Source organism: Enhydra lutris, unplaced genomic scaffold (genome assembly GCF_002288905.1).
Source record: "Enhydra lutris kenyoni isolate GAN:26980312 unplaced genomic scaffold, ASM228890v2 scaffoldscaffold4, whole genome shotgun sequence".
Lineage (NCBI taxonomy): Eukaryota > Metazoa > Chordata > Mammalia > Carnivora > Mustelidae > Enhydra > Enhydra lutris.
In genome coordinates this window covers 6,069,847-6,083,304 of record NW_019154088.1, presented here as the reverse complement: position 1 = coordinate 6,083,304, position 13,458 = coordinate 6,069,847, and the positions used below count along the sequence as shown (strand labels likewise).

At 40.4% G+C, this 13,458-nt stretch overlaps 1 protein-coding gene across 3 annotated transcripts in view; it reads left to right on the top strand.

The window, feature by feature from the left end:
* Nucleotides 1–12,562, top strand: part of LOC111159889 (Meis homeobox 2) — a 206,970-nt gene extending 194,408 nt beyond the window's left edge. The window contains exons 10-13 of one of the 3 annotated variants that reach the window (XM_022522572.1): nucleotides 6,929–6,987; nucleotides 8,360–8,449; nucleotides 8,801–8,896; nucleotides 11,146–11,536. In XM_022522572.1, coding sequence (XP_022378280.1) covers nucleotides 6,929–6,987; nucleotides 8,360–8,449; nucleotides 8,801–8,859 — 208 coding nt within the window. In that variant the 3' untranslated portion in view covers nucleotides 8,860–8,896; nucleotides 11,146–11,536. Of the gene's footprint in view, nucleotides 1–6,928; nucleotides 6,988–8,338; nucleotides 8,450–8,800; nucleotides 8,897–11,145 lie in introns of all 3 variants that reach the window. The other 2 variants (XM_022522565.1, XM_022522558.1) reach the window with 2 other exon arrangements.
* The last annotated feature ends 896 nt before the right edge of the window (nucleotides 12,563–13,458 follow it).

Genomic DNA, 13,458 nt, shown 5'->3' with positions numbered 1-13,458 from the left:
CTGATGGCAATTCTGCAAGAGTAACAGTCCTTCAAAATCATAACCTGCTGGGATGTTTTGTTACATACCATCAGGTCTGATTATACTTATGGAAGAGTGTTTATTGTCACTTGGTGTTACAAAGGAAATAAAAGATAATTTCCTGTCTTAAAATTTCCCAAATACTTTTACTAAAAAGTCTCTACTGTTGGCCATAGTACCTTTAATCACGTAAGATGCCAAATTCTCCAGTTCACCTTTAAAATTTTTTAATTATAAAAATAATTATACTTATTATTGAAACTTAAACAGTAGGGGGACCTGGGTGGCCCAGTCAGTTAAGCATCTGACAGAGTGGGTCTCCCTGCTGGGCGTGGAGCCTGCTTAAGATTCTTTCTCTCTCCCCCTCTCCCTCCATGCCAAGCCAAACCTGTACGTGTTCACTCTCTCCAAAAAAAAAAAAAGAAAAGAAAAGAGAACTCAAACACTAAATAAATACACAGTTAAAAAAAAAAAGCAGAGATGGGAAGAAAACTCTACCATCTTCATCCTATCCGTCCCTGAGAGAACAGTTTCCACAAAAACATTAGCCAAACTTTTTCTTTAGGAAGTACAGATGGGGTAAAAATGAATTAAATTAGTATAAATTTTTTAATCTCTTGCCTTGAGCAACAAACGACTATTTAGGTCTGAGGTAACTTAAGAGAATAATGCATGCACTTTCATATATAAGTTTCATGATTAAAACAATCTTTACAGGTTTCTCTGGAAGAGAACTCAATCATTTATGTGGTATGTGATCTAGAGCAGGACCTCTAAACTTAAATGTGCAGAGATCACCTGGAGATCTTTTAAAATATGGACTCAGATTCAGTAGTGCCAGGGTGGGGGACTACTACATTTCTACAGTTCTAACAAAGTCAAGGTGATGTTCAGGTGACTGGTGGGTGGAACACACTTGGACCCTCAGGGGTGTAGAGAACCATTTTAGAGAGTGGGATTCCAAAATAGCTTGTCCCACTACCCTGTGCCCAGCAGATGTCTACTCCAGTGTCTAAAATCTGCCCCCCCCCATGGCACTATACATTTAAATTAGCTGTGATCTCTGGACCCTACCACAGAGACACATGCTACCTGAAAAGGGTAAGGCACATTATCACCCTCTGTTCAAACCAGCATGGATTGGCTTAATAGTCATCCACCTAGTCTTAACTATTACTATGAAAGAACAGAGCTCTTTAGGAAGGGACTTGAGATAGGTGCATTTTGAGTGTATGCTAACATTTAATGAGCTCTTACTATGTGTCAGGAACTGTGCCATCGATTTTACATACAACATGTCCCTTAATCCTCAAAACAATCTAGGAAAAAAGAAAGAAAAGGAAGGAAGGAAGAAAGGAAAAGGAAAAAGAAAGGAAAGGAAAGGGAAAAAAAAATCTGGGCTCAACCCCTGCCCTATTATAGACAGGAAGCAAACTGAGACCTGGAAGTTTAAGTAGACTTGCCCAAGGTCACACAGCAATTAAAGGGCAGAGAATATGAGCCCATGCTCTCCATCACTTTGGTCTATGGAGAAGTCTGGAATATAGAAAAATAATTGCAGAGGGTTTGCCCAAAATAGGGTATTTTAGTAAAGAACCCATGTAAGCCCTTGTAACTCTAGGGAAGAATTAGATAAAAGATTATTGAAAAAATGTAGTAGAAGGTCATTAAAGTATTAGCTACTTTATAATTTCGTCCAGAGCCTTTCATGTGTTGGGCATGAACATTCCACTACTTGGGGTGTATTCATAAAGCCACAAAATGTTTGTGACTCCAGATTAGTATCATGTGTTCATATTGTAAGTTTATGAGTAATTAGTTCATGTGTTTTTGGAGTTATAGATAAGTCAGTATCTCTCAAATTATAAACTAATCTGTAGCTCAGGGAAATTAGGTACTGGGAACGTGTTTCTGAGCAGCCCATGAATCTCATCCGTTTACCTTACTTTGCTCACAGTTGTCTGAGAGAAAAGACCCCTTGTCTGGCCATCAGTAAAAAACAGGTTTGCACCATGACCCAGTCATTCATGCGCCTGAGTACATGTTCAAAGACATTAAACTTGCTTAGCTCACCAATTGAACCATTTTTATGTATCTTACCGAGAAAACCCCACTCAGCCATAACCACAGCACATAGGAAAAAAACTTGCTTTCTGTGTGTGTGAACTAAGAAAAACAGTTGCTAACTGATTTGTCAGGATTGAGGCTTCCTTATTTCAAAGGCCAGCCGGTAGCAAGCTTCGTGAATAGGCACCCTCACTGAGGAGTCCCACGGCCGCGGAGAGCGGAGAAGCAGAACTTGTTCATTTTTCGACAGGTCCCCAGTCACCAAGCTGCCTCTAACACCTCTTCCAAGTTAACCCGATCCCTCTTCAACAGCTCAGCCCCCTCCCTGGACCAGACCAATCCACGGAAAAGTTTCCATGCAGGGATTCCTGGTTCCTCCTCAGGGCTGGCGGCCTTCCAGGTGACTCCACAGAGGCCTGCACTTTCTAACAAAAGGAATGCTGCCTAAAGTAGTTGGTTACCAGGTGTGGCATGAAGTTAGTGAACCAGAAAGAAGGGATTTATCAGTCATTTAAAAAGATGTGGGGGAGGGACGTAAAGAAAAGAGAAGAAATCGACCAACAAGCAGGAATGACACCTAAGCCTACTTCTATCAATCTCAAATATGCTTTGGAGTGAAAAACCTTTCAGAGGAAAACCGCGATGGTCAAATTTCAGTGGCAGAAAAATATGCAAAGCTGAAAAGTTTGGCTCTTCTGTTGGGGGGCCGAGGTGGGGTTGGGGCCGGGGCGGTCTCTAGGAGCTCTCTCTCCAGCAAGACAGCAGGATGAGATTTCCATGATGTTTTATTCCCTTGGGGTTATTCTTTTTAATATATTCTTTTTTTTTTTTTTTTCATCTCTAAGTTGACTCGGAAAGGCCTCATGATTCTTGGAAAGTCATTGAATTCATTTCTATAATTGAGTTTTTTTAAGCTAACAGTCAGTATATAATTTTTAAGAATCACACATACTAATGCATTTTCTATTTTCGTAAAATTTAGTGAGAAAGTAGATAGTCTCAGTAGATACTCTCCAGAGTCTTTGTGTGAGCCTGGATAGTAACTTTGTGTTCAATACAAATCAATGGAACTAGAGCACTTTAGGGTACTCATTCCCTAAGGAGTCACTAATGGAATTATCTGTAGCCCTTAAAAAAAGTCACAATGAGGCTAATGAAAATTTTTGCTAAGTGAAATCTGGATAAGGCACTAGGCTTACTAGCACATTTTATTTATGGCATTTATCATATATGGCACGTTTTACGCACAAGTTTTACAAATCTCAGAATGTTTTTAAAAGCTATTTAATTTTCTAAAAGACTTTGTAATTTCAGGTTAAATTGTTTATACCAATAAAAAAGCATATTATATATCCTCAACTTCAAAATCATTCTGGGATGACATTAAAACTTAGAAAATTTTTTAATATCAGATACAGATGAAAAACCTAACAGTCTTTGAATTGGAAATAACTTGTGGGGGTTTTCATTAAAGTTGGGTGCAGCTTGCTACATTTTGGTTAGTTGGATGTCTTCAGCAATTTTTCAAATGTTTTGGGTTTGGCAAAGTCCAAAATGTTTTTGCCAAGACCCTCTTTTCCCCTTATTTTTTAAACCCGTGTGAAATTCAAGGATAACTTAATCCATATGTGTCTGATTCATTTACACTTAACTCATCAAAATGTTATTTTGTAAGACCCATTTAATATCCAGAAAACCTTTTGAGTCTTTTTAAGACAAGTCTTTTGTCTTTGAACCAGTGAGTTGCATTTTTCCATATGAATGGAGCTTGGACCTTGAAAGATAGAGGATCAGTTGATTTTCAACTTAGAGTCTTCAAATTTTAAGTAGGATCAAAACTTGATATTCTGTTTACTGCTTGAGCACTGAATAAGGTCATTTTAAAATATAGATCAGAGGAAGTGGAAAAAATTTCATGTCATGTAATTTGGGGAAAGACTGCATTTGGAAATTTTATCTTAGTAGTACTAAAGAAATAAAAGTTACTCCTAGTTTGATTTTTTTAAATCTATAATTAAATGGCTTCATCTTATGTACACTGATAGGTTTTCCAAGAGAGGCCTGTGGATCATCAGTACTGTGCGGGTAATCTCATTTTTTTGGTGTGAAATTGTTCTTACAGTCAACTCATTAATTGTTCATTCTTATAACAACATCCGTGGTGTTTATAAAAGATATCCCAAGATCAGGGGAGTTGACAATTGGCAGGAGTTGTAAGTGAAGAGATTTCTGATAAATTGGGGCCCATATGTTTTTAAAATTCTGTGTGATTTGAAAGAATGTGGTAGAATTATGAATCTGGCAAGATAATAGCACTATGGATCAAAAACATTGTTTGAGAACAAAAATTCAGAGAAGCTAAATGGAACCCAAGTGAAAAGAGCAGAATCTCTGGGACCCTTTGAAAAGGATCTAGTTGAAAACCTTCAGAAGCATCTATGCATATTTGTTTAGTGGAACTGGGCACAGAAAGGCCGTCGCCATAACTGCTAGTGAACATCCCGTCCATGCCATGGTAACTAGTTGAAAATGTAATACTGGAGTGGCATTTCCAAGTTCAGCGCTTCTATAAAGACCTGCGAGCACACAGAATGCTTTTTTAATGTTCTGTATTGTTGTGTGTCCCCCATTGAACAACCTTTTGAGCGGACCCCGTTTTTACTAATATAAACATTCTGAAGAGTATCCAAAGAAATGACCTTTGAGTGAACCTCTAACCTTCCCCGTAATTATTTGTTTGAAGACAGTGTGGAGTTCTCCTGCTGAGAACTAAGAACCATGATGCCTTGCAGCTCTGTGAGGAAGGGAGTGTTTGGGGGAACTGGAGAGAAAGACATAAATAAGGGAACAACCTCCAGATGTAAATAATAAAAGAGTAAAAGGGTGAAATTAAAAAGGGAAAAAATAGCAATTCGTTTTACCTAAAGAGTTGGCCCATAGGAAGAAACAAAACCAGGATTAGCAGCACATAAAAAGAGGTGAAGCCTCTGCCATGTGTCTCCTCCATTAGAAACTTCAAGGAGGAGAGAGGAGGTTTCTCCCCGGTGCTCCTGAGCATCTCAGTTGGTCTTAACCTGAGCTGATAAAGAGAGTTCCTGGCGGTGGGGGGGGGGGGGGGGGCAATGAAAAGCATGGGTCAGTCCTCCTTGGTCCCAGTGAAAACAGTGGAGAAAGAGGAGATAATTAAGTTCCTTTTCTGATTTAAGAGATGCTTCTGGAACCCTTTGTGATCTGATAGATATTCCTTGCTAACACTTAAGTGCCAGGTGGGAATAAATGTGCAATTTCACCTCTCACTGCCCGTCACTTCTCTCCCCTCCCCACCCTCCCCACCAGACCTGAGGGGGTGTAGCATTTTTGACAACTGAGCTATACTTGCTTAAGTAATAAAGAAGGTCATTGTTTTGCAAACAAACACCATATGCAAAAGACTCCTTTGGTTTCTCTTGCCGCTATTAGTCTGGGGCTTAATTGTATTCCCACTAGAGTGCTCACAGGAGGCCTGAACAAGTGTGGGCTGCTGTCTTCCTAGGAAGGGGCTTCAACTCCTTCAGAACGCAGAGCTGCCAACACACACTAGAATTTTTCTGGCTAATTTCAAAGAATGGGTTTTCAGTTCCTGCCTGTGGCCCCATGCGGGCTCATTAATCATTAAGTTCCCCTGCACTTAAGATTTGAAACTGGAAATACTGGGAGATGTTGTAAGTGGGTATATTTTTAAGGGACTGCTAGCTATCTACTAGGCGTCCCGCCCTCCCTCTGTGCCGCCCCCCCACCCAAAACGCACAGCCAGTGAATCGTGTTCATCAGCTCAAGGGTGCAGGCACTGGGCATCATTAAATGCACGGGGACAAGGGTAACTCGCCAATGGTAGAAAATGGTTTTGTTTTTATTAAATTTGGAGAAATAAAGGAGATTTCTTATCATCTTACTCTGTTTGTACATGAATATTTGATGGGCATTATTAAACATTAAAGTAACATGAAGTAGGCACTTATTTTTGGATTTCCCACAAAATTAGATCCAGGCTTCTAGACGAAATAACTGCTGCTCCCTTACATTCCTGTGATTCAGCCGCCACCTGATTTGAAAACGTTTCTTGGGCTCTAATATCAACCATGTGTACCTGAGGCTCTGTCTTTCTAGTGGGTTGAAAGGTGGCTGGGTTTATGGTTGGCAGTTACCTTATCCCTGCCCTGGGTGTCCCAGCTTAGACTGGAGAGGCCGCCCCCAGCTGGCACTGACCTCTAAATGACCCCTAACTTTACAGGCTTAAACTGCGGGAGTTGCCGAAGAGCAGAAGTCTTTCTGGCCAGCACTTATTACTGCTGTGTTGGTGATAAAACTTCAGACAGCCTAATTGATGGCTTTGCTGACCTAACAATACCTTGTGAAAGCACAGTGCCAGAGCCTGGTCTCCATTTATGACCAGCTGCAAGGGGAAGCTAGGTCTCCCTATGATGGGGAGTTGAGGGAAAGGGGGAAACAAATCCTCCAGCCTGTGAACTTTAACCAGATTCCAGCTTGTTCAAGAAGCACAAGCACAACAACAAATTAATAGATGTTTTCTCAGGGAAAACTTTTCTCCGCCCCGCCCCCCCCCAACCCCAACCCCTTCCCTGAGCCTTGGTCGCCAAGTCAACCTCCAGTGGGTTATGAGGGGATGGAGATGATCCAGTCCACTCTTTTTGAACCCTGAAAAGGGAAAATTGCCTCGGGCTTGAAAAGAGAAATTTCAGGAGATGTTTGACTGTGTCGTATTCTCCTCAGCGTTTGTGCGAAAGTGCTCACGGGGCACCGAAACCGCATTGGATGACTGGGCTTCTCTGTTCTGTTTCAGGTTTATTAATGCCAGAAGAAGAATAGTACAGCCCATGATTGACCAGTCAAATCGAGCAGGCAAGTTCCAACTAGTATCTCCATTCATGTCTCATAGGCACAAATCCTCATCAAGTTAGACTCTAGGAGTTTCATCACCTGCTCAATAAATGCTTCCATCAGGCATCCTGGGAGAATTTTTTTTTTTTAATGTCCCCAGAATTCCATTCTAGGAAGCAACTTCACTAATTGGTGCTAATTGGAGATTTCCCACCCTGACTCTCCTGAAACTGCTTTTTATTTTCCTTCTGAATTGGTAATTGGGCACGAGTATTAGTGCCACAAGCAGTTTGTTTGACTGTGAGCTCTGGAATTACTCATTGCTTGTCTGCATCAATCATTAGCACGCTCTCATTTTCTTGTTACCCACAATTCCTTGGTGTTCGCGTTGCTTTCACTCCTAGAGGATCCCCTGTTAAACTCATTGTATCCATTCATTGGCTCCGACTATTCATAATATTCTATTAGGGCCTGACGTGCTGCATGGCCAGCATGATTTTTTATTAAAAGATTATTACCTTTGTTTGAAATGCTTCACATCCATCCCACTAGAATACATGTGGGGTTTTCTCACAGTGTCTCTTTTGAGCCATACCCGTGCACTCTCCTAATCATCCCACTTTGAGATACCCTTAGTTTACGGAGGCATTTCGCTGTCCCGCAAGAAGGTCTATGGGAAAACCCTATTTTCCATGGGGCGATGACTGTTGTCACTCACGAGAGTGTCAAACGTGGAGATTTCAGCTGTGGCCTCAGTTTTGAAGTACGTAAGAAAATCGGTTTCCTTTGGCAAAGTTTTCCCAGTAACACTGAAATGCTGTTCCACTCCTGGAGGCCAGGGGGCCTGTCGGAGAATATAAAGCAATTGAAATGTTCCATTGACCATGTTTACATTTTCCTTGGTTCAAGCAAAAAGGCAAATGTTCCAGTGGGTCTGTTTAACCTTGCAAAACGGTGCCCGAATCCCAAGGGTTTGCGTTTGACGTGACAATCTTTCTGTAAGCCACCCAAGGGGGTGGGATCGCGTGCACACTGCGGTGTTTCTATATTGACTGGTCTCGATTTCCCTGGCCTCCTCCCCCCCCCCCCCCCCCCCACCCCCGTAATGGAGACATCAGGGAAGTCGTAAAGGCTGCAGACGATGACCCACCTGTTAGACGGGCTGGGGCAGCCTCTCCTCCAGACCGTGTTTAAAGCTACTCCCACCCCTTCACTGGTCCTAGAGCCGCACAGACAGACCCCAGCCCCATTCGGAAAGCGCCAGTCACCACGTTGTTGCTGTAACGTTTCAGTGCTGTAGCGGGAACAATTGCTGATTGTTTGGTATATCTTTTCTTCTTTCTCCTCTGTGTCCTCGAATGACTACAATCAGGTTTTCTTCTTGATCCTTCAGTGAGCCAAGGAGCAGCATATAGTCCAGAGGGTCAGCCCATGGGGAGCTTTGTGTTGGATGGTCAGCAACACATGGGAATCCGGCCTGCAGGTAGGTGCGCTCATTCCTCCTCTGGGCCTCCCCGGGAAGTGTCACCTGCTCCACCGGCCTCGGCCTCGTTCATCCACTCCACTCGGGGTGGGCTTAACATTTGCCTGCTGCCTGCTCTGCCTGCTTTCTTTGACCCGGGGTGGGGGAGAAGATCCTCTTGGAAAGAGTAAAGAGTTTACCGCAGTACCATTTTACTCTGCCCCATACACATTCTTTTTCTTTTTTCTTTTTTTTTTTTTTCTTTTTAAACCAAAGCGATCAGTGAGAAAGGAATCTGAGTTTCCTCCTATTTTTTCGCCATCAATTATTGCTGATTTTCCGGCCTCTTCTTGGATTTTATCTCCTTTCTAGGACCTATGAGTGGAATGGGCATGAATATGGGCATGGATGGGCAATGGCACTACATGTAACCTTCATCATGTAAAGCAATCGCAAAGCAAGGGGGAAGTAAGTACAGTCGGGTGCAATCTGTCTTCACTGTCACTGCAGAGACTTTATTTTATTTTTTATAATTTGCCCCCCCATTTTATTTTTCCTTGCCCATAACTGCATGCCTTTCCAAACTAAGGACCTGTTTTTAAACACCTATCACCCTCTCTAAAGGCACAGATGACACCGAGACACACTTTTGAAAAGGCCAACTGACAAGCCTGTGTGTGTTTCAAGCAGGGGAGACCGCCTCTTAGCCTATTTACCGAGGCCCCGATGTGCACAAACACAGACATCAGGCAGATATTGGACATTTAAGAATAAAAATAACGTCTTGGGGGCACCAGTTGACTGAGAGAAATTAAGCAGGCTTCAATGAAGCGATAAAAAAAAAAGGAAAAGTAGAACTGTCCTTTGAGTGACATAAATCTGTCAGAACACGATTGATGCCCAAATTATCTTATATGCAAAGATGAAATGCTGCAGTTCATTATGCCTAGTCTGGATATATGACAGCAGTGACACCATTGATTCTTCACTAGGGAGTCGGTGTGTTTTGATTATTTTTTACATGTGCCTACTGACTTTCGACATGAGACAGAAAGACAGGAAAGTCAGTCAATAAATTTAAAGGGAAAGACATTTAGGAGCAACTGAATATGAAGGAATGGATTTTTCACTGAGGCTGAATGGCTGCAGTTGGATTAAGAAACCCATTAGACTTTAAAGCTTCAAGTGTTTTTGACATCTGAAAAAAATTCTGAGTCTGCCAACAAGATATATCCTTTGCCGAGGACACCAGAGCATAAAGAAATTCATAGAACATCGAAACTTCCTTGTTTAATGAGGCTGAATGTAACAACACGTACCTTGATTAAATCATTCTCTATATGTAAATAGAGGCCAACATTTTATATGAGATCTCAGGGGGTCACCATGGCACCCCATTGACGAAGCCAATTCCCTTCCTTTCATCCTTTCCTAATGCAGTCAAAAAATGTAGAAAGCAATGTTCCCTAAAACAGCTATAGAGAAAACATTTGCTCAGCTTGGATAATTCTTAATATAGGCCATATAATTTCTAGCCTATTTAATTACATAACATATTTTATGCTTCATGACCAATTACATTAATAGCTTAATACAGAAGAATATTATCCTCTCTTGATTTGATTATGCAGCCACACAATATGGTATATTTGGTACTTAATTATCATCATCCATTGAGCAGGCTGCTGTGGTAGAATAAACAGAGAGCTGGGACTATGCAGGCTGTGTTATTGTCTTTAGATGGTTTTGCCACTTCTGTTAATAATGGACCGCGGATCTACTTAACAAAATGACTGCAGCGTCTAAGCCTTTAGATTACCAGCTTACAGTGTCAAAAACATCTGTTCGGCTTTTCAACTGTATGTACTGGAGGTTAAATAGAGGTGAATAAAGCTGTCCTTTTAGCTCTGGGGATGGGCAACAATAAATATAACACAACCTTAATTCGATGAACAGGTAACTCGCAGGAGCAATCCGAATCCTTCAACGGCCGACTTCCCAACATTTTAACTCCCAACTTCCCGTCTTGATTTACAAGATTAAGAATTTTTAGATGCGTTAGATCTTATTCCTGATATGAAGCCATTCTCTTTTGGAATTTTCAGACATAAACTACTGGGCATGTCATATGACCTTATCCTGACTTCTTACCTTTGACCTTTACAATCTCTTGGGTGTACTGCGCCAAGAATGCCTCTAATTCAAAAAAGGGGCTTCATTTTAAATATACATAAAAGCTCATCCCTTCAAAATGAATATGCCATAATGTTTTGTATAATAAATTTTTCATGAAGAAATATAGATATGATAAGACGTCAATTTTATTTTAATACCTACGGTTTTTGTCCATATGTATAAATGCAATGAAGGAGAATAAACGACAGAGCAACAGTTAACTGATAAAACTTGACTTAGAATTTATATTCTTATTGCATTTATCAAAGGAATGTACTGAATACCATTTTGAAAAACAGTTCCACTTTATGACATTTAGTTGCATTAAATATTTAGTTCTGTTGTGTTGCATTATACTGCTGTGCGATGAAATTAAATGCAAACTACAATTTGAATGTCTGCAAACATTGGCAAGAATCTGCAGCTAAATTTAGATATAAGATTTGCAGTGTCTGTTTTTTTTTTTCTTTTCATCTTTGATGGGTAAAGTATAAAAATGTTGAGGAATTTGACCTGCTTTCTTTTTCCCTCTCTCTTTTCAGGTTTGCAGAGCATGCCAGGGGACTACGTTTCTCAGGGTGGTCCTATGGGAATGAGTATGGCACAGCCAAGTTACACTCCTCCCCAGATGACCCCACACCCTACTCAATTAAGACATGGACCCCCAATGCATTCATATTTGCCAAGCCATCCCCACCACCCAGCCATGATGATGCACGGAGGACCCCCTACCCACCCTGGAATGACTATGTCAGCACAGAGTCCCACAATGTTAAATTCTGTAGATCCCAATGTTGGCGGACAGGTTATGGACATTCATGCCCAATAGTATAAGGGAACTCAAGGGAAAAGGAAACACACGCAAAAACTATTTTAAGACTTTCTGAACTTTGACCAGATGTTGACACTTAATATGAAATTCCAGACAGCTGTGATTATTTTTTACTTTTGTCATTTTTCATCAAGCCACAGAGGACCAATGAGACAAGAACACAAATGTGAAATCATGGGCTCACTGAGACAATTCTGTCCATGTAAAGATCCTCTGGAAAAAGACTCCGAGAGTTATAACTACTGTAGTATAAACATAGGAACTAAGTTAAACTTGTACATTTCTGTTGATCACTCCGTTATGTTGCCTCAAATAGTTTTAGAAGAGAAAAAAAATATATCCTTGTTTTCCACACTATGTGTGTTGTTCCCAAAAGAATGACTGTTTTGGTTCATCAGTGAATTCACTATCCAGGAGAGACTGTGGTATATTTTAAACCTGTTGGGCCAAGGAGAAAAGAACCGCGCTGGAGACCATGGTGAGCGTTTGGCTGAACCTCAACCCCCGGGAACTCCAGCTTCAAGAATGTGTTTTCATGCCCGGCCTTTGTTCCTCCATAAATGTGTCCTTTAGTTTCAAACAGATCTTTATAGTTTGTGCTTCATAAGCCAATTCTTCTTCTTATTTTGGGGGACTCTTCTTCAAAGAGCTTGCCAGTGAAGATTTAAAGACCGAGCAGGAGCTTCTTCCAGGAGTTCTAAGCCTTGGCTGTGGACAAAACAATCTCAAGTTGGGCAGCTTTCTTCAACACAAGAAAGTTATTAATGGTCCTAGCACCACAACTAGGACTTTATCAGAAACTCAAAGCTTGGGGGATAAAAAGGAGCAAGAGAATACTGTAACAAACTTCGTACAGAGTTCGGTCTATTAATTGTTTCATGTTAGATATTCTATGTGTTTACCTCAATTGAAAAAAAAAAAAGAATGTTTTTGCTAGTATCAGATCTGCTGTGGAATTGGTATTGTATGTCCATGAATTCTTTTCTCAGCACGTGTTCCTCACTAGAAGAAAATGCTGTTACCTTTAAGCTTTGTCAAATTTACATTAAAATACTTGTATGAGGACTGTGACGTTATGTTAAAAAAAAAAAGGTGTTAAGTCACAAAATGCGGTAATAAATATTTCATTTTTGATTTTTTGTTAGGCTTTCGTGTTTTTCATAGTTTTAAGGCAAGGTTGCACAGTGCCTACTCTTTCTACCGTATTACAAGTAGGTAGTGGTTTCGTTCCCCAGAAGTTGGCCATATTCGAAACTCACCAATAATTTTTAAGGGAACCTTCTGTAGTGGTTAGTATATATTTAGCTTAGAAATTCCACCAGCAGAGAACTTCTAAAGGTATGAATTTGCGTGTGCATGTGTGTGTGTGTGTGTGTGTGTTGTGTGATGAGCTGGGTTGAAAGATTACCTTCATTCAATATGTCTAACCTCCTTTTTAGATGCATGATGTTGAAAAAAGTACTTTACGATAAAGCTTTCCATGTTCATCCTCTGCCGGAATAAAGGGCTTTTTCAGGGTTAATTTTACATCATAAGAAATAACTAACGTCTGTGCTCAAAGATAATTCATCTGCCTGTGTTTTTCTCTGTCTTACTTACTAAAATACTGTTGAATATGTAAATTAAAATTTATATATAGATGTTCATAGATGAGTAAACAACTTCTATGGAGTTTGAAATCCTGAGTTGAAAAGATTACTTAATCATTAATATTTAATATAAATTTTGTTATGATGTCTTTTTATTTCAGACACCTCCATGTGCAGACACGCTAGTGTGATGAATTGGATGACTAAACATAAATTTTTTTCTAAACAGCAAAACAGGCAATATAATGCCATTTTCAGAGTATCACAGAACATTCCTAGAAATCTGTTATTGGCTTGCTGGTACTGTGCAAACAATGCCTGATAAAGTGTGCAAAGTGAAAAAAAAGTGTGAGGTATTTGCATGCCCCCTCGATTTTTAAAATAAATACACTATTCCTGGAATTTTGAAACACCTACATTTTTAACCCTATGTG